General features: G+C 41.7%; 1 protein-coding gene across 2 annotated transcripts in view; it reads left to right on the plus strand.

Annotated features, from left to right (window-relative positions):
* The window catches only part of TMTC2 (transmembrane O-mannosyltransferase targeting cadherins 2), a 420,955-nt gene that overhangs the window by 241,759 nt on the left and 156,193 nt on the right, over positions 1–23,003 (plus strand). For both annotated transcript variants that reach the window (XM_089652355.1, XM_089652348.1), the window contains exon 4: positions 20,974–21,088. In XM_089652355.1, the coding sequence (XP_089508481.1) occupies positions 20,974–21,088 (115 nt within the window). The remainder of the gene's footprint in view (positions 1–20,973; positions 21,089–23,003) is intronic.

Genomic DNA, 23,003 nt, shown 5'->3' on the forward strand with positions numbered 1-23,003 from the left:
GGCGGAGAATATTTAAACTGGGCCCCACTAAAGGGTGGGTGAGGAGCTCTTGAGGTGTATGCTTTGGCAGGAACCATGGAATCAATGCCAGGGGTGAGGGTGAGAAGGCATTTTCTAGGCGGACCCAATCTTTAGAGGTAGAATGAACATGCCAGTCCACTATGCGTGTAAGGTGGCATGCCCAGTAGTACCGGTGAAGATCAGGGAGCCCAATCCCACCTCTAAGTTTAGGGAGAGTCAGTTGGGAAAAAGCAATACGCGGACGCTTATGGTTCCATAGGAATTGTGAGCAGATTGTTTTACAAGATGTAAAAAAAGCAACAGGTACGTGGATTGGCAGCGTTTGAAAAAGATAGAGGAGGCGTGGGAGTATGTTCATTTTGATTATTGCTGCCCTTCCAAACCAAGAGAAACAAGGACGATGCCATTTATGGAGGTCCTCTTGGAGAGAACGGAGAGCGGGAAGGAAGTTTTTTGCATAGAGGTCATCGAGGTTGCGGGTAAGTTGTACACCGAGATATGAAAGGGAATCCTTTTCCCAACGAAACGGGAAATGAGATTCACAGAAAGAGACGAATTCTGGGGGCAGGGATATGTTAAGGGCGAAAGATTTGGAGAAGTTGATTTTAAAGTTAGACAAGAATCGAAAGAGGGCAAAATCTTTTAGCAAATTAGGCAAAGTGGTGTGCGGATCAGCAAGGAAGAGAAGGATGTCGTCCGCGTAAGCAGCGAGCTTGTATTCCCTGTCCAATACCCTGACCCCTTTGATGTCGGAGTTCGAGCGGATTTTGCGTAATAGGGGCTCAAGGGATAGGACAAACAAGAGTGGGGAAAGGGGGCAACCCTGACGTGTTCCGTTTCCTAAGGAAAAAGAGTTTGACAGATGTCCATTGACCCTGACTCGAGCGGTGGGGCCTGTGTACAGGGTCATGATGAAGTTGAGCATCTTCTCCCCCAAACCCAGGGACACCAGAGACGCTTGCAAATAGTCCCATGCAATTCTATCAAAGGCCTTCTCTGCATCCAGGGAAAGGAAAAAACCAGAAGTGTTAGATTTGCACATCCAATGGTGAAGGTTAAGGGCCTTAATGGTATTGTCCCTTGCTTCCCTTCCCGGTATGAATCCAACCTGATCCAAATTGATCAAGGAGGGAAGCAGGGGGAGAAGTCTATTAGCCAGGATCTTCGCAAATAACTTAACGTCCACGTTCAGCAGGGAGATGGGTCTGTAGTTGGATACCTGCGTGTTATCTTTATCACCCTTGGGGATAACCGTTATGTGGGCCTCCAAAAGACGATGTTGAGGTAGGGGGGATTTGGAGAAAGTATTAAACGCCAAAAGAAAGGGGGTACCTAAGATATCCAAGAAGGATTTATAATAGGCTGCGGAGAAGCCGTCGGGACCCGGACTCTTACCAGGTTTTGTCTGCTTCAAAGCACACTGCAGCTCATTCAGGGTCAGATCCGCTTCCAGAGAGTTGGCCAGGTCTTCCGAGAGAGCCGACGGACCGTGGAGCTGGAGAAATTCAGAAATCAAAGAGGCCCTGGATTCGTCAGTGTGCGGAGGTGGGCGTTCAGGAGGAAGGTTGTATAAGGATCTATAAAAGTGTTCAAAATGGGCAGCAATATCAGGATTAGATGTGGCCATGGTGCCATCGGGACCTCTAATTTTATGGACCGTCATACTGGATCGTTTCTCGCGGAGAGCTCTGGCAAGGAACTTTCCGCTCTTGTTAGCAAATTCATAGTATAGTTTTTGAGAGAGAATGAACCGTTTCTTAACCACCTTCCCCAATTCTGTAAGAAGCTGTGAACGTGTACACGTAAGTTCGGATAGGGTCGACGCAGCCAGAGAATGCTTATGTGCCCTCTCTAATGAATGGATCTTATCTGTGAGGCGTCTCAAACACTCTTGTCTATCTCTTTTACGCTTCGACGCAGCTGCTATGAGGACGCCCCGAATGACACACTTATGAGCCTCCCACTGCGTGAGTGGGGAGGTATCAGGGGAGCAATTGAAGGAAAAGTATTCAACCAGATTGGTGCGGATCTCTTGTTCGATTGCAGAGTCTGCAAGAAGGGAGGCGTCTAGGCGCCAATATTTCGAGCGTGAGTAGGTATCTGGGAACCGTAAAGTCATGGTAATGGGATGGTGGTCGGAAAGAACCATTGTTTCAATAGAAGCGGCATGGAGTAGCGGGAGATCTGATTGCGACAGAAAAAGATAGTCTATCCTGGAGTACTTATTATGTGGTGCGGAATAAAATGTGTAGTCTTTCACCATGGGGTAGAGAGTTCTCCAGGAGTCGTGCAGTTGTAAGTGTTGTAATTGTATGTTTATTTGTTTGAGGGCCTTAAACGGTAAAAAGGAACTTCCGGAGGAGGAGTCTAGCAGAGGATTTAGTGGGACATTCAAATCGCCCCCTAAGATCAGAACACCCGAATGGAAAGCAGCTAGGGTGTCAGTTATTGAGCGCGTGAAAGAGACCTGCTTGGTATTAGGGGCGTACACATTAGCAAATGTGACGGGTCTATTGGCGAATGAACCCTTTATGAATAAGTACCTGCCTTCAGGATCAGCAAGGGAGTCTGACATAGTAAAAGGAAGATGTCTAGCGAGTAAAATAGCTACCCCTTTCGACTTGGCCAGAGGGTTAGTGGCATGGTGGACTATGGGAAAGTGGAAATTAAAAAGTTTGGGAATAGAGTCCTGACGAAAGTGCGTCTCTTGAAGGAAGACTACATCTGCCTTTTGTTTATGCAGATATGAGAGCAACATGGAGCGCTTTTCGGGTGTGTTCAGACCCTTGGTGTTGAGTGAGAGGATTTTCAGGGACCTTGGTCTCAAGACTGAGGTGGGGGATGGCATGTTTACCAATCAGTATTGCGAGTGACCAAAGATGCAGATGCAGCGCCCCGGGGGGGGGGGGGGGGGGGGGAGGGAAGGGAGAGAAGAAAAAAAAAAAAAAAAGGGGGAGGACCGAGAAGATAGTAAGAGTAAACGGCTAGAGGAAGAGACCTGCTATTCCACGTGAGAGAGGAAGAGAAACCAGAAAAGAAAAGGACAGAAAGAGAAAAGAAGAGGGGAGGAGCACGTAGAAGAGAAGGAGACGAACAGTATGAGGCAAGTAAAGAGAAAAGGGAGAGTCGAGATAGTGAAGATGGCCGTAAAAATATTCAGTAAGAGCTCGCAGAGCCTACTGTGTTGGGAACGAGGTAGACGATGAAACGAGAATAGAACCACCGCCGGCCGGAAACCACCGTGAGATGTGTAAAAATTTGTTTATAAGAGCGGAATTTGAAGAGGGAGGAGTCTACAGAGACCCATATTGTAGAATAAGCTCGGGGTACGATATGTAGCGCAGGGCCCCAGCCCTCGCTGTAGAGTAGCAGGGCACATAAGAGGGAAAGCAGGGGGTACAGTATGAGTGGGTTAAAGCCAAACTGAGGCTACCTTAATCATAAATGCACCTAGAGCGTCAGGGTTTAGAGGCCACAGCTACTTGTGAGCCACCAGGTAATTTTGAGACATTTGGCAGGCAAGTAAGGGGGAGAAGGCAATATGCGGAAATGTAGGAGGCCGTATGAGTAGTATAAGCATCCCCTCACATGAAACATAGTATCAACAGGACAACATGTGCAATAACAGTTAAATCAATGCAAAAACAGAAAAAACAGCGTTGAGTCCCAAGCATCCTGCAAAAATATCTGGGTTACCCCAGGATCATCACCAATCAGTATATCACATAGAGTAGAAAGGCTAAGTGTCAAAAAACACAAGAGAAAAAAAAAAAAAACCCCATCTGTGGCATCCCCCTATAAGTCCCAGCTTCCTCCCCGCACCCAACCCCCCCTCCCTCCCAGGCCCCCAGCACCCCCCCAAATGCATCATATACTGTACTAAGTCTGTCAGGGTCTCCTTCGAGGACACCGATTAAGCAGAGCGTGTCGGGACGGGCAGCAGAGAAGCAGAGGTCATTTGGATACTTCCACGGAGAAACAGGTCTTCTTCCAATAAAGTGGGAGGAGGCTCCGGGGGAACAAAAAGGACAGGGACAATGGAAGACAGACGACTCAGAGGCCCACATCAGATTGGAGTGCGTGGGGGTCTAGCTCATAGGGCAAGTCGGTTCGAGGTCCGTTGGGTAAACCGGGATGCTGAATGTCGACAGAGAAGAGAGAGCTGAAGATTAGGTCATCTGTCCAGGAGGAGGAGCCATTCGTATGATGTATAGATCTCCTCTGACCACGGCGTAGAGACGATCAATAGGGGGCTCACAGAAATCCACCATCCGTTAGTTGCGGAGCAGACCTCAGGGGCATTGATTCCCTTTTGGGAGGTCAGATAGTGAAATGAAAATAATGAAGGTCCACTGATCATTGCGTGGGAGAGCGAGGAATCGCCGGGACTCATGTGGAAAAATGGTATAGAAACAGGAGAACAGTAAAACTGCAGGCACCTGATAAAAAAATGCGCATGAGTTGCAGAAGTAGAAGAGGATGAGGTAGGATTAGGTCTCGTGCCGAGACTTTCTATGCGCAGGCGAGGCCGTAGGGCTAGGAGCAGCCGCAGTACCCCCTGTGGGGTGTCTTGGAGGGGTCGACGGGACTGTCCGACGTCTACGATGGGAATGGCCTTGCCAATCCATTGAGTCTTCCGCAGATCCCGTGTCCAGGGCCGGCTGCAGTCCCAAGAGACCGTACCAATCTGGCAGGTCTATCGATGGGATGTTCAAAGAGGAACAGAAAGACGGTAGATCTTCAGGGTTTCTCAAATTAAAGGTGTGAGCACCAGCCTGTACTGAGAGGCAAAAGGGAAATCTCCACCTATAGGACAGATTTCGGGAGCGAAGCGTGTCTAGTAATGGACGCAGAGCTCGCCTTTGGCGTAAGGTCATGCTGGATAAGTCCTGGTACAGTTGTATTTCCGCCCCTTTGTAAATTATATGTCTTCTGTCCCTTGCACATCTGAGGATATCCTCCTTGATCGGGAAGCTGACAATGCAGCATACAACATCCCTGGGTGGGGCCGCGTCACCCCCCCTAGGCCGGAGGGCCCTATGTACGCGCTCGATGTCAATTGGAGTTGCTGGCGGGCGGCCTAGGAGGTCATTAAAGATGGTAGTTACGGCCTTCGGAATGTCAGTGGCTTCCACGGATTCCGGCATGCCACGGATTCTGATATTGTGTCTACGGCCACGGTTGTCTAAATCCTCAATATGCTTGTAAAAATCCCGGATAGTCGAGGTGTGCGACTCTGACTGTCGCTGTAAATATACTATGGCGGTCTTAGTTTGCCTAGCGCCCAGCTCTACTTGTTCCATTCTGGACCCCATAGCGCGGATATCCTCGCGCAGGTCGTTAAGGGCAGTGGTCAGTGTAGTGGTTAGTGTGACCTTAATGTCTGCAGCCACAGCCTGTAAGTCCCTTAATGAGAGGGACTGTGTGGCAGAGGAGACATCATGTTGTGGCACTGTATCCTGGCCAGCGTGTGTCTCAGAGCAGGGAGAGCAGCCTGTGTCCTCGGCTGCAGAGGGAGGGGGAGAGGGGGACGGAGAGAGAGAGGGAGAAGGCTGCGGCCCTGCTCTCTGCTGGTGGGAGCTGAACAGCTCCCTTATGTTCCTCCCAGTGGAGCTAGGGCCCCTTGGGGACCGGGACCGTGCGCCGGAGGGCATCCTGTTGGGTTTCCCCATAACGAAGGGGCACTGTCTCACCCGACTCCTCTGTGCGGTGTGGTGGATCGGTCCGGCCGGCGGGAGCTCCGGATTTAAGCAGCCATGCTCGTCGGCGGCTAGCCACGCCCCCACATTTTTATATTTAAACATCACAAGATTTAGTGGATTTTTTATCGAATAGTTTAATGTATGGTTTTTTCACAATTCATCACGTATATTTGATTGAGACTCACATTTTATAAATTTTTATTTATATTCCGTTAGGTTGGCACATATATTATTGGAATTATCACTTATATATATTTATATATTAATTAACACAGATTTTTTTATTTTTGTATCACTGTTTATTCGCATTATTATGGATTTTTTATTTTTTATCACTGTTTGATTTGAAGAAACAATTAAGGGCAAGGAAAAGGTTTTTTTCCTTTTTTTTTATATGCACTGAGTGTGTATATAGGGATTCATTTGAGCGCTTCACTATTTTTGTGTTTGATATTTTATCCCCCCATAGAAAGCTGCTTGCTTTGAGAGCAGTAGGTAGGGACCAGAAGCACCAACGGGGGACCTGGGAAGAGGAGGATCAGGACTGCTCTGTGCAAAACCACTGCACAGAGCAGGTAAGTATTACATGTTGTTTTAAAAAAAAAATGCCTTTTCATGTCACTTTAAAACCCCAGACAATAAGCAAAATATACATTGAATAGACATCTAACTTTTTCTCTTCCAGCCCCGTGTTTGGCATTATGCGCTTCACCTTGCGCATCTGCAGTATGAGAATACTGCAGTATCTGGCAGCTTAGGTACAAGATCACTAGGCACTAGAGACATTGCCTACATAGGGGGCATCTGTGCCGCTGGGGCTACATCACTAGTGTCTTCAGGGGAACAAGAAAGTGGATGCAAAAACAGTAGGTTAGAGCAGAACATTACCTGAAAAGGGAAGCACCACTTTGTTCCTTCTCCCCCCACCTCCTTTAACACTTTTGTGGTGTTTTTTTCTGTTTCCCATGGAAGCAGACACCTAATTTTGACAGGTACCCACTCCCATTACCCCCTCTTTCCTTAGCACAATACAATGCCTTGTACCTGAACAAACTATCTTCATGCCCCTGGAATTGTTACATGGAGGACAGGGGACATGCTGATACCAGTGCAAATAGCAACTTTGGGAATGGCATGAGTTGCATTTCTGAATGCAGAGGCTCTGGGTGACGCAGAGATGAGTCTTGTCAACTACTGAATGCTACCGTTAGATTTCTTTTTAAACACATGCTGTATGACAGGCATTCAGTGTTCAGCTGTAAAAGCACCTGTCTTAGCCTATATGGCCGTGCATAAATAGGCATTTACAGGAGTATTTGAAGAGGAGCGTTTACAGGCAGAAAAAACCCCCACCAAAGGCACATTCTGAAAGGAGTTTTTAAGCAGAAAAGATGCCCATAAATGTATTCCAGCTGGAATAAATGAATACTCTGGCCAATAGAATGCATTTACGAACAAAAGCCATATGCGCATAAACGTCCATCCATATTGTAACATTACAGGCGGTTTTGTTCTGCTAAATTCTGGGCGATAAAATGCTGCTTATTTTTAAAAGAATATGTGCATGAGGCCTAAATTAAAGACAGACATTAGTAAGACATTTTGTAACGTGAATAGCCTTGAATTGTTCAATAACTAGTCTTTTCCAAAACACAATAAAAATATATACATTAAAGCTGGATCAATTCATTATCATATGCCTTTAATTAAGCATATAATGCCCACATTTGCAACCCAGTGCATGGAAGATACATATCATTTTTCTAGATTTGCAAGGAATAACCCAGGGCATGGAAGATACAAGGTGTGACTATTTGATTCCTAGAATGCCCAAGGCTTAGCATTATGGTGTCACACAGCCATTCACTCTCGAAGATGTTCTGAAATGTTCTGTGTTGCACTCGTCTGTGTCGCAGACCAGTTGACTTGGTCTTTACAGAATAGTAGAAGAAATAACGTGTGTTGGACTTTTGAAGGAAAATGAGTGACTGAAAAGTGGAGAAGCAGATTACCAGCAAATTTTGCATGAAAATTACCAAAAGTGCGACTGAAACAGGCTTATGGTGAACATTCCTTGAAGAAATCAAGTGCTTTTTTAATGGCATAGGTGGTTTAAGGAGGGGTGGGAAGATGCTAACTGATGATGCAAGAAGTGAGCAGCCATAAACACAAAGGACGGATGTAAATGTGGACAGAGTGTGAACAGGAATCTGTTCAGAGGAAAAGACCAGAACTCTGGCCTGAGAAGTGGATTCTCCATCACAACAATGCTCCTGCACATAATGCGTTAAGTGTCCGAGAGTTCCTGCTCTGGAAATCTATTTCAAAACATGACCAACCACCTGTTTCCAAGTTTTCTAAATATTAAACAAAAGCCTTAAAAGGACACAGGTTTGATGGTATTCCACGCATTCAGCACACCGCAACATAAGATACTGCACAGCGTGACAACAGCCTTTAGTGTATAGGTAAGCAAACTTTTTTTTTTTTTAATTTTAAATCCATTCTGGGAATTGTCATACCTTGTACATACATTCCAGATTTCTGAGAAATAACTTAGTGTATTGAAGATGCTCCATGGGTGGGCTTTTTATCTTTCACACTTTTATAGATCAACTCTATTGGTACTGTAGGTCTAGGTTTACTTTGCTCAACTAACTCTTGAGGCACAGTCATATTGCTGAATGGCTCTAATTGTTCTCCTATCCTATATCTTTTTCTCCTGCTGCCCTTTTAGCTAAGCCTTATACTTACAGCTAAACCTATATTCTAAATGGTCCTGAATCTAATCCTGTAATACAGGAAAACCCGAAGACCGACAGTTGTGCTTTACATATACAGTAAGCTATTTACTGATTAAAATAGATCCTAACCCTACCTAGAAGACAGTTGTAAAGTAGCATATATCATAAACAATTGTTTTGTCTAACAAATCAACTGGCTTTCTACCTAACCTTAAAGGTGTGACTTAATACTGTACTTTTTGCTAGTAAGCTTCTTTTTTTTTTTTTTTTTAACTTGCCCAAATTCCTTTCTAGGAGGCTTTTCCAATGTTACACCTTAATTGGCTTTATATGGCAATGGTAAGCCATCTACTGTTGACAGCTACGCTTCCATACCAATCCTAATTAGAGTCAGGAAATGGGGTGTGTAAGTTGCACTGTCAGCTGTGAAAATACTTTACAGTTCAGTATGTATTTGGAGTTTCGACGTGATAACTGTAATGCCTAATAAGGATTTTTTTCTGTTGAGTAGCTGAAGTGGGATTAATGTAAAATGTAATCTTCGTAATCATTTCTTGTGAAATGTTCAAACATGACAGATTAAGGATAGAAGGAGGGGGCTGATGGGGCAGACGTAAGGGTAAAGAAAGGTATGTGCATGTAGGTTTCTCTGAGAGTCCAGTTTTAGGTCCAGTTTTTAGTTTTAGTTTAGTTTTACTAACTTTTGATGTTACAGATTTACTTTAAAAGAAAATTTTTTAACTTGCTGTAGTTAGTATTTTATTTCCCGCACAGTATTTTAGGAAAGTCAAATTTAATAATTGTAAGTGTTATCCGAGAAACATATAGCTATGTTACAGTCAAAATTTCAACTTGATTTACTTTTAATGTGAGTTTTGTTATAATGCAGCAGTGTTAATAGTTTGTATTGCATCTCATTCCCATCGCTGCATTATTTAAAAAAAAAAAAAATTACAGATAGTTACATAGTTAGCTGAAAAAAGACAAATGTCCATCCAGTTCAACCATTAAAAAAAAAAAGTTATAATCCTATACCCACAGTTGATCCAGAGGAAGGCAAAAAAAAAACCCAGCAAAGCATGATCCGATTTGCTCCTGCAGGGAAAAAAATTCCTTCCTGATCCCCCGAGAGGCAGTCGGATATTCCCTGGATCAACTTTATCTATACAGATGTTTGATATATAACTAAACTTTTGTTGAGAAAAAAAAATTAATCCCCTCTGGGTGATCAATGTACTTTGCAAGGAAAGTTTGTAGTCCTACCATTTTTCTCTTCTGTAGAAATTCCTGTTTGTTTCATCACATCCTTTCCAGACTGATTCCTGTATGGGAGGGTCAAAGTGCAGTATAACCACCTGAAGTATATATATCTTGTTAGAAGTAAAGTATGTGTAAACCCTCACCTTGTAAGACAACCCATTCAGTTTAAAACTGAAATGCAAGGCAAAACATTTTTGTATATTTAAAAAAATAAAAAGAATCTCTGTTTCCTGTCACTTTAAAGTGGTAGTAAAGTCTTGGAATTTCAAATTCACCGACAGCCAGGGTTTTTATAATAGAAGAGACCCTAGTGGTCCCTTTGACATAAATGACCCCACTGCTTGTCAGCGGGTAATGTGATCTGAGAAACACATGCATAGCTCAGATCACATTTACATCTTGCTGTCTGTACCGCAGAAATGTGGCTCCCGTGTGCATGCACAGGAGTGATGTCACTGCAGCCCAGTCATTCAAGCAGCTGAATATCCAAAACTTGAAAGAAACACCAGGGAATATGGAAGCGGCAGGGGATCCATGACACCTCTGCGCTAGAGCGTTCCATTTGCAGGTAAGTCTGTCACAATGTACTACTATGCAGTTCATAGTAGTACGTTATGATTTAAACCTGCCAGCAAACCAGCTTTTTTGTTTTTAATAAACTATTTGTTACTGCTTTAAATAGTTCATTTAGACAAATACCTGTTTTTTTTAATTATAGGTGATCACATAACCACTGTTCTGAGCTGTATAAGAGGTGAGGGTTGGAAAAACAGGGAGGTGTGTCAGGGGGAAGCAGAGAAAAAGCAATACACTGATCTTCCTAATGAAGAGCTGGGCCATTGGAGGAAAAGCCAGCAGTGCTTTAGAACAGCCAGAAAACTGACCACACTGGGAAGGATGAGCTTCTATATCTAGCATGGTCAGTTTGAAATAAGAAAGCTGGGGGACTGGCAGGATCACGAGGAATTTCACACAAAGGAAGAAATACAAAGAGAATAGCATACTTTTAACAGAACTACATGGAACAACAGAAACTTATCAGAAATTAGAAATGTTGGGGTAACATTCTTTTTAACCACTTCAGCTCTGGAAGGTTTCCCCCCTTCCTGACCAGGCCATTTTTTGCTATTCACCTCTGTTCTCTTTTAATTGGTAGTTGCATGGTCATCCAATGCTGTACCCAAGCAAAATGTATGTTTTTTTTTTCACACAAATAGAGCTTTCTTTTGGTGGCATTTGATCACCACTGGGATTTTAATTTTTTGGGATATAAATGAAAAAAGACCCAAAATGTAGAACAAAACCCAGCATTTTCTACTTTATGTTATAAACAAATCTCCAATAAACTCAAATGTAGTCATAAATTTAGGCCAAAATGTATTCTGCTACATGTCTTTGGGAAAAAGAAAAAATCCCAATAAGTGTTTATTAATTGGGGTGAAAGTTATAGCGTCTACAAACTATAGTATATGTATTGGAATTTACACAGCTTTCACTTTCTGACTGCCTATCACATTTCTTGAGGAGCTAAAATTCAAGGGCAGTACAAAAAAAACCCAAATTACCCCTTTTTGGAAAGTAGACGATACAAAAAATTTGATGAGAGGCATGTTGAGTCCATAGAAGATTATACTTTTTAACAAAAATGTTTGCAAAATGATAAAACAATTTTTTTTTACTCATAGTTGTCACTTAAATGATATTGCTCACACATGCCATGGATATGTGTGGAAGTACACCCCAAAACACATTTTGCCACTTCTCCTGAGTATGGGGATACCACATGTGAGAGACTTTTTTGGCAGCCTAGCTACATACAGGCCCTCAAAATCCAATGACTACCTTCAGGCTTTCAAACTGCATATCTCCTCATGTCACTTCCTCACTACCTATCACAGTTTCGGAGACCCTAAAATGTCAGGATAGTACAAACACCCCCCCCCCCCAAATAACCTCTTTTTGCAAAGTAGACACCCTAAGGAATTTGATAAGAGGTTTGGTGAGTATTTTTCAGGTATCATTTTTTTGTCACAGGGTTTTGAGAAAGGAAAAAGAAAGAATACGTTTTCATTCTTCATATTTCCAAAAACGTGAGGCAACAAGTGAGATCTGCAAAATACTCACCATGCCTCTTAGCAAATACCTTGGAGTGTCTACTTTCCAAAAAGGAGGTGGGGGCATGCTTCTACTATCCTGACAATTCAGGGCCAACATTAGAAGCTTATGCCACACATCACCCACTCTTCTAATCACTGGAAGGCCAAGCCTTTTTTGACACTTTTTCTTTGCATAAAACATTTTTTTGCTAGAAAATTACTTTGAACCCCCAAACATTATATATATTTTTGTAAGCAGAGGTCATAGAGAATAAAATGGTGGGTGTTGCAATTTTATTGTCACACAGTATTTGTGCATCAATTTTTCAAACACAATTGTTTGGAAAAAATACTTTTTTGAATTTTAATGCACAAAATATATTGCCCACATGTTTGATAAAATATAAAAGATGATAATATGCCGAGTAAATGGATACCAAAAAAGACATGCTTTAAAATTGCGTGAGCCCATGCAGGGGCAACAAACTATGTAAATTTTTAGTATCCATAGGCAATGTTTTAAAAGCCTTTACAGGTTACCACTTTAGATATACACAGCAGGTCCAGGGCTAGAATTACTGCACTTTATCGTTTGTTTGTGGTTATACCTCACATGCATGGTGAATTCTCTGTTTACATACCAACACTGGACCTACGCTTGTGTTCGCCTTTGTGTGTGAACAAGGGTGGAGAGTGTTTGTTTTTTTTTTTTTATTTTATTTATTTTGCTCTTTTTTTTTTTTTTTACACTGTACCTTTCATTTTTTTAAATCACTTTTATTGTTATCACAGGGAATGTAAATGTTCCCTGTGATAGCAATAGGCAGTGATAGGTACTCTTTTCTGAGAATTCTGGGGTCTGTTAGACTCTAGATCTCGCCTCTACCCTTAAAGCATCTGATCACACCAAGATTGGTGTGATCAGATGCTTTCCCAAACTTAATGTGGTGCTGTTTATATCTGGTGAATCTGAAATGATGAAATGCTCATAGCTTTTGGTTTCTTAAACCATAGAGATGGAGCCATTCCAGTCTCCAATTAGCTCTGTGGTCAGCTGGCAGAACTGCCGGCTGCATTTTAAGGTTCCCTGGTGGGACAGGAGAGCCTGAGAAAGCAGTGTAAGGCAGCAGGAGGGGGGATGTCCCTTCCTGCTGCTTGTAAAAGAAATCCAGTGACTAATTAGCCACTAGGATTGCTTTTACATGAAAGCCGAATGCTATCTGAAAAAACGATACCAGGATGATGTCTGTAGCTGCAGGCATCATCCTCATATAACCACTCAAAATCTAGTGACATACCAGTATGTTGCTGGGCATATATGTAACAGCAGGGAACACAGGCATATGATGAATTGGGTCTGTGGACCAATATGACTGCAATTTATTCTTTTTTTGTAATACTCATGTTGAGGGTTAGGCCCTAAAAAGTTTTACATTTAGAAACCTTGATAAGTTTTCATGCGAGTTGTCTGGTAAAAGCTGAATTTGGGTGGGTGGCGATGTATTGTTGTGTGTATAAATTGCTTTCAAATCAATTGATAAAAATCTTCTGTAAAGAACAGTGGAGGAACTAAATGCTAGTGTGGGCAGCAAACAGGGCTGACCCTGCTAACACTGTTTTTGGGGACACTATTCTAAGGAGGCACTAGTATAGTTCTGTTTGTGATCAAAATCTTGATCTGTACAAACACTATACTAGCAATGATAGTGATCATCGACCTATAGCATGAGTGCGATAGTGTGTGGGCATTCTAATGCTAGCTGACCCTGGCTGGGAGAGGCGCTTACAGACCCTGACGCTATCTGATGTCGTAAGTGTCATTAATACAGTGATCATTCTAAAATTCTACATACTAACACTATACTAATGGCACTTTCTGGGCAACGGGGTGATCAAAGGGCTAATAAGGGTGTTCAAAGCATTGATTGTACTAATCGAACATGTGTGTAATCTTAGATTGTAAGCTCCAAGGAGCAGGGCCCTCTTAACCCTCTTGTATTGCACTGTATCTTTGCTGTATTGTCTCCCTATATATTGTAAAGCCCTGAGCAAACTGTTGGCGCTATATAAATCCTGTATAATAATAATAATTTTAATGCTTTTACTAATTGTGGTGTTCTCTCTTCTCTCCCTGGACCGGCATAGGGGGCAGTGGGGGGTGCACGCATGCGTGCTCACACCCATAAATGGAAAGCAATTTAAGGGTACGTCACTGTGCCCGGAGCCATTGCTGGCTAGCAAGTAGTTAAAAATGAATAAATAAATATTTTTCTTTTCTGAATATTTTATATTTATTTTATTTTTTTAACTATTTTAATTTTGTTTTCTTATTTTTTTTTTTTTTACAATTTTTTTTGTAATGCTATTATCAGAGTAGTATAGTGTTACCACAGTAATATTGTATTAGTCTGGGAAGGTAATCTGGGATTTTTCTTTTTTTTTTTACACTTTGCAATGCAGGAGCAATAAAGGTTATTGCTCTGCAGCGCTTGCTTTGAACTGTAATGAATGGGTTAAGTTCATGACAGTTCAAAATATAGTGATCTGTGATTGGCTTTAGCTGGTCACATGGTATAAGGTGCTATGATTGGCCCATGTACCATTTGAGAGCTGTGGGCCAATTACAGTTTTCTAGAAACAGAAGCAAAACTGTTATGATTCAGATTGATTCATCGCATAGCAATCACATGATCACCAGGTCCTGATTTCTGGGATCCGCATTCCGCTGTGTCTTGTGAATACAGCAGTCGTGGCAGGGGAGTTAGTCCAGGCAGAGCGACTTACCGGTACGTTACTTTTCCTGTAGCTGCCGCCCGTCCACAGTAAAAGCACTGCCAGTGGTTAGCAAGTGGTTAAAGGATACTGGAAGTTCACTTTTACAAAAAAAAAATGTATTTATTATTTGTTTTTGTTAGGGACCTGTAAAGTATTACACTCACGATCGGCAGATTGTGGGTGTAATGCCATGGTCCTGTAGACTGTCTGTGTATCTGTCTGCCTGTACCTCCGATATGGGCAGGCAGTTACACACTGACAGGAAGCTCAATGAACGATCTAGAGCACTCACCAGTGGCCTGGTAGGTCATTGAGAACTACAAGTCAAGAGCCGCAAAGGCTGTCGGGACTTGTCGTTTTTCAAAATTGTGAAAGCCAACAGGGGGGAGAAGATCCCCCGCTAGCTGCTAAAATGGAGGATTGGGGTAGTTGGGGGGGTGCAGGGGCCGGTTCATTTGTAACATGTTACTTGTTACACCCTGAATATGGGTGTAACATATGATACAAAAGGTGAATTTATACTTTAATCCTTAAGGAGCTTCTTACAAAAAATTGTATTCCTATTGCCTCAAATGTTACTTGTATCTTGGCGCAGACATCTGAAAAAATTAGTGAGCCAATCACACAAGTAGGAAATTACATTTCTGGGGGATTTTTGTGCACGAACAGTATACAGAGCACCTCCAGGTTGCCATATTGCAATAAAATAGATCTGAAAAAGTTAATTACTGAGTAGAGATGTCTGCATTCTGTTTGGAAGATGTAGATCTGTAAATCGTGTGAAATATGACCTGAAATGAACACTATTGAATTTGAAGGACGCTTAGATATTTTTAATGACTCCTTCCAACAAGTTGTAGAATTGAAGCCGACATATAGGAAGAGTGTATATAAATGCAGTTTTATCCAACCTTTGGGGCTGTTGCACATAAATGTATATGTGCAATATAGGGGCATATTGCGGCACAGAATAAAATACACCTGTATTTGTGGTGCACAGAGGATTACAGAATATGCTTACAAACATTGGTACTTGCTTTTATATACGCACAGGTGTGGAAGCATTTCTCTGAAAGAGAGTTTTTAAAGTTAAAGAAGCATTCTCCGTTTGGGGATGTTATAATGTTTATTTTTACTATTCTATTCTTGAAATAAGTTAAAGAGTAACTCCACTTTTGCTGAGAAAAAAAAAACATTCCCCTATGGTTGATCTATGTACATTGCAAGGATTTTGACAACCTTTGTTGCAGACTCCTACCTTTTTATCATTCTGAAGAAGTAGATGTTTGTTTGTCTGTGTCCATGCGCAGCGTGAATATGTATGGGAGTGGTTTTATAATAATCAGCTGCTGCACCTGCTTGACACTGAGGAACATTGCAGGGTCTGCATCCCTTTAGACGTGTTTTCCCTTTGGGAGTATCTCACCAAAAATAACATTTTTGTTGCAGAGAGTGCCAAAAATCTGACTTGTATCTTAGTGCAGACTTCTGGGAAAATTAGTAAGCCAAACACACAAGCAGGAAATGACATTTTCAAGGGGTGTTCTGTACACATTTAGTGTACAAAACACTTCCAGGTAGCCATATTGCATTGCATTTTACAGAAAATTACAGTGCTGCAGATTTAAAAGAAAAGGTAATTTTTAAGAACATTCAATTACAATATGACTTGAGTCGCAGTTGTAAATGCTATATTATTTTTTTTTTTATTTGCAAAATTTTTTGCCATTAAAGTGGAGTTAGCCATAAACAAAACAATTGTATTGTACATGGTGCGACAATTTAATTCCTGGAAGGGACTGTGGGGGAAAAAAACCCTCTGTATTCTTCAAAAGATCAGATGAAATTTGAAGACAACATTCTTTCTGACCTTCTGTCTAAGTTCAAGGAACCATTTTTATAGAAATTTTTCTCGTTCCGAAATCCTCCATTAGAATCTGCCGCACTGTTTCCCTGTTCATGTTCAGTTCTTCTGCCATCATTTGCATGCTCAGAATACGAAGGTTCGCACTCCTTCCTTGTATTCTTCCTTTGCGTTTTTGGCTGCTGCTTTTTTGCGTCATTGTGGTCATCTTTCTGCCCTTCCTTAAGCCGCCAATGCTGGAGTGCTCACCATAAGCCTGTTGTAACAGATCTAAAGTTCTACTCACTCTTTTGCCAATTTTCACTCAAAATTTCAATGATAATCCGCTCCAGTTTCCTGTTGCTCATTTTCCTCCAACAGTGCAACACGCGTACGTGTTATTTCTTCTACTCTGTAAAGATTGGACTGCGACCCAGGCAAGTGCAAGTTAGAACTTACCAGAACATACTCAAGTGTGAGTGGTTGTGTGACTCACCACCATAGTGCTACACCAAGGGCATTCTGGGAATAAAAAGGGTCAAAATCTTAGTTAATTAGCTGAAAATAAATAGTGAACTTTTTCTAAATTGTTTGCTAAAATAACGACTGCCATTCCAAGAAGGTCTGTGTATAATTATTGTCTTCTGAACCATGTCAATCTTCCTACATGCCTTTGTTTCAGAAGTCATTTAATGGAATCCAGATGCAAGTCTGATCTGCATAACTAAATACATTTTTTTGTTTTTATATTGCGCAACTTTTGAATATTTAAACATTGTTTCCCTGTGCAAGTTTCCATGAGGATGGCCAAAAAACTGTGTACGACAATTGAATTAATCAGATATCTCAAGTCAGACTTCTTGAAAGTATAGAAGCCTTAAGGCAGGTTGTGTCACCACCCACTCAGATCTCTTTTTAGATGATACACTATTTAATAGAAGAGCAAGTAAAGTAAAGCGTTGGTAATACCTCCGTGCTTTCAGAGCCTGCAATGCGTTTCTAATGAAAAACAGACGTTTTCATTCAGTTTTTCGGCCAGCTACGTCCCAATCCAATTTGCATTTCCTTTGTGCAATAAAATGTTACTATTTTCCATTACAGATACTGCGAGGCAGATATGGATACAGAGCAAAATCATATTGTTTATTCCTTTGATGAGACACTATATGTGATCTTGTTTACTCCTGGGGGTTAGGTATTATGTTTATAGAGAAAAATTACGAAGTTTAAAGTTCCCGAAACTACGAAGAACTAAGTGCACAGGCTAGTATCTCATTGCAGGCAACCAGATTTTTTTTGCTGAAGACAGAATACTATATAGTCCATCCAAAACAAATATTTTCTGGTACCTGAACAAATATCAAAGTAAACATGTATGATGATAAATATACAGTATATAGCCTAATTCTCTTAAGAGGTTTAAGGCTAGGTTCACACTAATGCGGTGTGGTGCATCGCATGTGATTTGCACAGGAACCGCACCGCACCGCATTCCTGTGCAAATCACATGCCATTTGTGTGCGGTGCGACTGGAGCCATACATTTTGTATGGCTCAAATCACACCAAACCCACACCAAAAAAGGTGCAGGATGCCTTTTTTTGGGGTCTGCACTAGAATCGGATTGCACCAGACTGATTTTGGGGTGTTGTTAACATACACACCCACGACGGTTTGCATGAACGGGGTGCTATTCTGATCCGCATCAGTGTGAGCCCAGCCTAAACCTCTTATTTAAGCTCTTGTTTGCACAGAACCTAATGCAACATACTGTTCCTGCTCCATAGACATGGATGTGCTTGCAAATTAACATAAAATATGTGGCTAATTGGGGTGTCTTCAGGTTTAACATAACCCCTCTCCCAACCCCCACAAACTAATTTTTGTATTAAAGAAAAAAATAAAACCCTATCTAAATTTCCTTTTAAGCTTGCCTAATGTTCCACATTGTGACTTAGTTTCCTCTTCTCTTTGTTTGCACTTCTGTTTACTTCTGGTGTGTCCGTCTATGGGTGCCCATGTCATTGCCTTTGTAACATGGACACTTGCTATTGGCTGTCCTCTCAGGATCCAGAAAAGAAGTGACTTAATTATAAGAAGACTGTCGGGGGCAGGCTGGTGAGGGAACATCACAGTGCTGGACTAGCAGTCCCTTGAATTCAGAAACATTGGCAGTGATGGACCTGGGTGGGGGACATAGGTGGATATAACTTATACTACCAGCTAAGAACAAAATAAAGAAAATAAACTTTCAAGTGGGTTAGAGGGTATCTGTTTTTGGGTTTGTTTCAGCACTTTACAATAGAACTAGCTCCGAGGACCTACACGCTCTGCAGTGTGCAAGGAACACGCTGACAGGAGAGTTCAACCAGAATGATCAGATGAGCTCATTAATCTGCTGCTGCTCTTACTTTGTCCTGTCAATGGTTAGGGGAATGAAAATGACTAAACTCTATTGCTTTTCTGTGGTAGTGAAAAGTGATGTCACAAACTTTGAAGGAAGTCTCAGAGTTGAATAAATGCGAATAGAAATCCTTTGGCAGGAAACAACCATGTATTACAACTGTGTATGTATAGCTTTTTGCATGGAGTTCAACATTAAATATACTAAATACAAAGAAGAGAATCTGGTTTTGGTTAAACATTGCCTAAAACTCTTTATGCTGTCTGAATTCATTAGGAATTGGTAGGCTGGTAGGCATCTACAGTAGGTATACAATATAGCTCTTGCTTGCTCCAAAACACAGTTGTGAAAGCATGCCTTGATGCACTACTGTGCCTTTTATTCTTAAAAGAGAAATATTTGATATATATATATATATATATATATATATATATATAAAACAAAAACTTAAATCCTCTTAGATGGATGCAGCATCGATCTGATGCTGCATGTTCCTCCCACCACCTCTGCACTGGGGACCTGAGCGATCAAACATTTCTGATTCCTCAGTTCTCACCGGCTCTCTGTTCTGCACCTCAAGCACTTACTGGAGTGCTGGGCTGGGAAGGGAAGGGTAGGATAGGGTAGGGAGCAGCTGGCTCAGTCTCCCAGTGGCTCACTGAGAGGCTAAGCCAGCTGCTGGTCCAGGCATCTAGGTGGATCCTACCTGTAAAGTTGGGATCTCTCCCAGCCTGGACCATCTGAGTGATGTCATGCGGGATTTAGCCCGTTGTTGGCTGAAAACAGGTCACAGGAGTGCAAAATCTAACTGTACTTTTGTTATCCATAGGAAGAGCAGGGCCTAAACAGCTCCTTTTAATGGTACCCCAAATGCACCTGTATTGGAATGCATGTTATTGTATGTAGGGGCATATTTACCACAAGGCAAACAAGGCACTTGCCTAGGGTGGCATTTTTTTTAGGGGGCAGCATCTCCCCCCAGAAGAAGGAATGAAGGTCACGTGCACCATGGGAATCAGGTGGGATCCGAGAGAGACTGTGGGCTGCTTCATGATGTATATAGAGCCTGACTCTCGCTCTCTGTGATGTCTGGAGCTGTGTAGATGAGCGTCTCTCTATCGCTGGGGGGGTTAGAAGGGTAGTGGAAGGATCTCCCAGGTGGGCGGGGGCAGAGGGGTAGTGGAAGGATTCCCCAGGTGGGGGGCAGAGATGTTGTTGGTCAATGTCAGGCTCTCTCCGCAGGAGGGAGAAGGGGGGGTTGTGTTGGTCAGTGTCTGTGGGGGCAGATGATTTTTGTGTTGCCTAGGGCAGCACAAAACCTAAATACACCGCTGACTGTATGTTGTGGTACGCAGCATTTCAAAAATACTGCATGCACCTTTTTTGGTGCCTTGGGCAGTATATTCAAGCATGTTCAACTGACTGGTAGATTTTTTTCTGTTATAATCTGTTAAATTTATGTGAAGACTCTAAATCTAAGTTTATTTATTTTTTTTAAATCATGCCGTGTTCAGTATTTTTTGACACATTTAAAGATATTTGTGTTTCAGCATCTATATTCATTCTACTTCTCCAGCTGAATTTGTTCACCTTGCTATTGTTTTAGCTAAGAGCCATTTCTGCCTAGTCATGTGGCTGCACCTCAGCTGCACTGCCCTGTGGAGAATGGCTATTCTATACGCTGAAATTTTTTGTTCCTTCTGATTTCAGCAGAGGTCTTCATTATTCAGCAGACACTTCCTGTGCTAAAGTAATTACTTGTGCAGGAACATTTGTCATTATTAGTTGATCTTTGTAGCATAGCATTATTGCTTGACAGTAGGAGACGTTTGCAGAACACAGTCTAGAATGAAAGCTTACAGCACCAACTGTCTGTGCAAGATAGTAATGAGTGTGACATTGTCAAAATTGAATGGGCTTTATTTTTTGCATTCCAATGCTGAGGTTAAAATTATACATATCTTACAAAACCAAAAGTCAATATTTGGAGACTGTTCAAAAAGTGACATTTGTGTTTTAGATTGTTAGGTCCTATGATACTATAAAATTACAGGTGTAGTGTATATTATGCCTTCTTTAAAGGGGCATGCATTGAAGTATTCTTATAAATGTTTTTTTTTCTTTGACAGCCTGGGGAAACCTTGGGAATGTATTGAAGAACCAGGGCAAGCTTTCGGAAGCTGAAAAAGCTTATAGGAATGCCTTGTACTATCGCAGCAATATGGCTGACATGCTGTATAACTTGTAAGTATATCATGCTGTGGTTGTCAACCTGAGCTAAAGCTGGGGGGGGGGGGGGTTTGATCCCCTGACATCAGCAAAGGGCCACACATAAGGTGTTCAGTATATGTAATGCTTGAGAGGAGTGTCAGAAACTGCAGATCTAATGGAGGAAATGAGGGTCGTAGAATGTGGAAATTCTACATTTTTGCTGGGAATACGCTGCAGAAGACAAAATAAAAGTGGGAACATGTTATATGATGCTTGTAGAGATGAAGGCCATTACCATAATCTATGTTATTGCTACAGCCTGCTGAGGTCCGAGGGCCACACATTATTAACTAAAGGACAGCAGGTTGGGCACCAAGGATTTAAAGGAACTGTTTAATAAAGTAATATGCCAAGGTGAGAAATTTGTCCACTTGGCAATTGTATACTCAATAAGGTCTAAATATGCAGCTCAGGTACATATGTAGAGGCTCTTTTACTCAAAAGGTTTTTAATAAAACATATTTTTTCTTGTAATCCATCCACCCTACAGTACTGTATGGCTGTGTCTTATACAGGTGACCAGGGGCGTCCCTAGGCAGGTGCAGGGGGTGCGCGCCGTACCGGGTGACACCTATCGCACGGGGTGACATCGGACCGGAGTCCGATCCATTATGCTCCCCAATCCGCAGATCCGATCCATCCTGTGGGGTTGACTTGCTTTAAAACTTACCTTTTTGTGGAGAGATCAGTTAACCCTGTATAGGTTGCAAGCTTATGATCCCCGAAGGATGGATCGGACCTGAGAATTGGTGAGGATAATGGATCGGACTCTGATCCATTGTGCTCAATCTGTAGATCTGATCCATCCTGCGGGGATCGTCAGAGGGGGTGTCACCAAGTGTTACCGCATCGGGTGACACCAACCCTAGAGACGCCCCTGCAGGTGACAGCACTACAGTTTTGCAAGACCTTACAACTGCTTTACTGCCAAAATCCTATTTGCTAAGCTTTTGCTGCACACTCTGTGCGAAATATCACTGGCAGTGCTGATCTGAGGCCAAAAATACTAAATGCCAGGCTTTTAAGTCAAATTGTTCATTTGAAGCCAGAACCTCTGATGTGATTTTGGGTCAGTGGCTTAGGCTCCACTAAAGTCTAGCATTTTAGGTGGTTAGCAGTGACAGGCCCCTCTAAACTGGATATGTGCAATTTGTTTAGTTATGAATTGAAATTTAGTCCAAATTTTCGTTATTTGGAGATTCAGATTTAAGCAAATTTCTGAATCACAATAGCAACAACTTTGAATCCAAAATAAATTATAACAAAACGAATTATCCCAATTCAAAAATGATTTGAATTTGAAATGGAATGTTTTGTGGAATAGAATAGAATGGCAGAGAACAGAAAAGAATGAGAAAAAAAAGAATAGACTAGAATAGAGTATAGTAGAACAATTATAGCTGTCTTTCAAAATTTGAATTTTGAACTTCAAATTCGAGCTTTGATATTCAAATTTGATTCAGTTTGAAGATATACGAAACTAATGCCGCAAAACGCATCATTCTAAAATAATAAAAACAACGAAGCAAAATTACTAACTTAACAAATGAATCTAAAATGAAACAAATGTTTCCATCGTGCACATCTCTACTCTAAACAGGTTTCCTTTAAGCCGATTTAGAATCCCACCACCTCCACCACTCCTTCAGCATACAGAGCAAACAATTTTCAGGGAATTAAATGATTTGTGAAAAGGAGTTATGTGTTATGGGCCATCCTTCCTCAGTCAAACTTACTACTATTACTATGATTAAAGGTTTTTAAATGTTTAAATTTCTATATGCATTTGGTGCCAATCCATGAGCATATTTTGCTCTAACACGATGAGCAAACGTTAGTTCAATTCATAAATCTAGTCTAATGTGTTTAATGTGCCATGGATGCTATT

The sequence above is a fragment of the Staurois parvus genome, unplaced genomic scaffold (genome assembly GCF_062004578.1).
Source record: "Staurois parvus isolate SC_StPar_1 unplaced genomic scaffold, SC_StPar_1.0 ptg000025l, whole genome shotgun sequence".
In the NCBI taxonomy this organism is placed as follows: Eukaryota; Metazoa; Chordata; class Amphibia; order Anura; family Ranidae; genus Staurois; species Staurois parvus.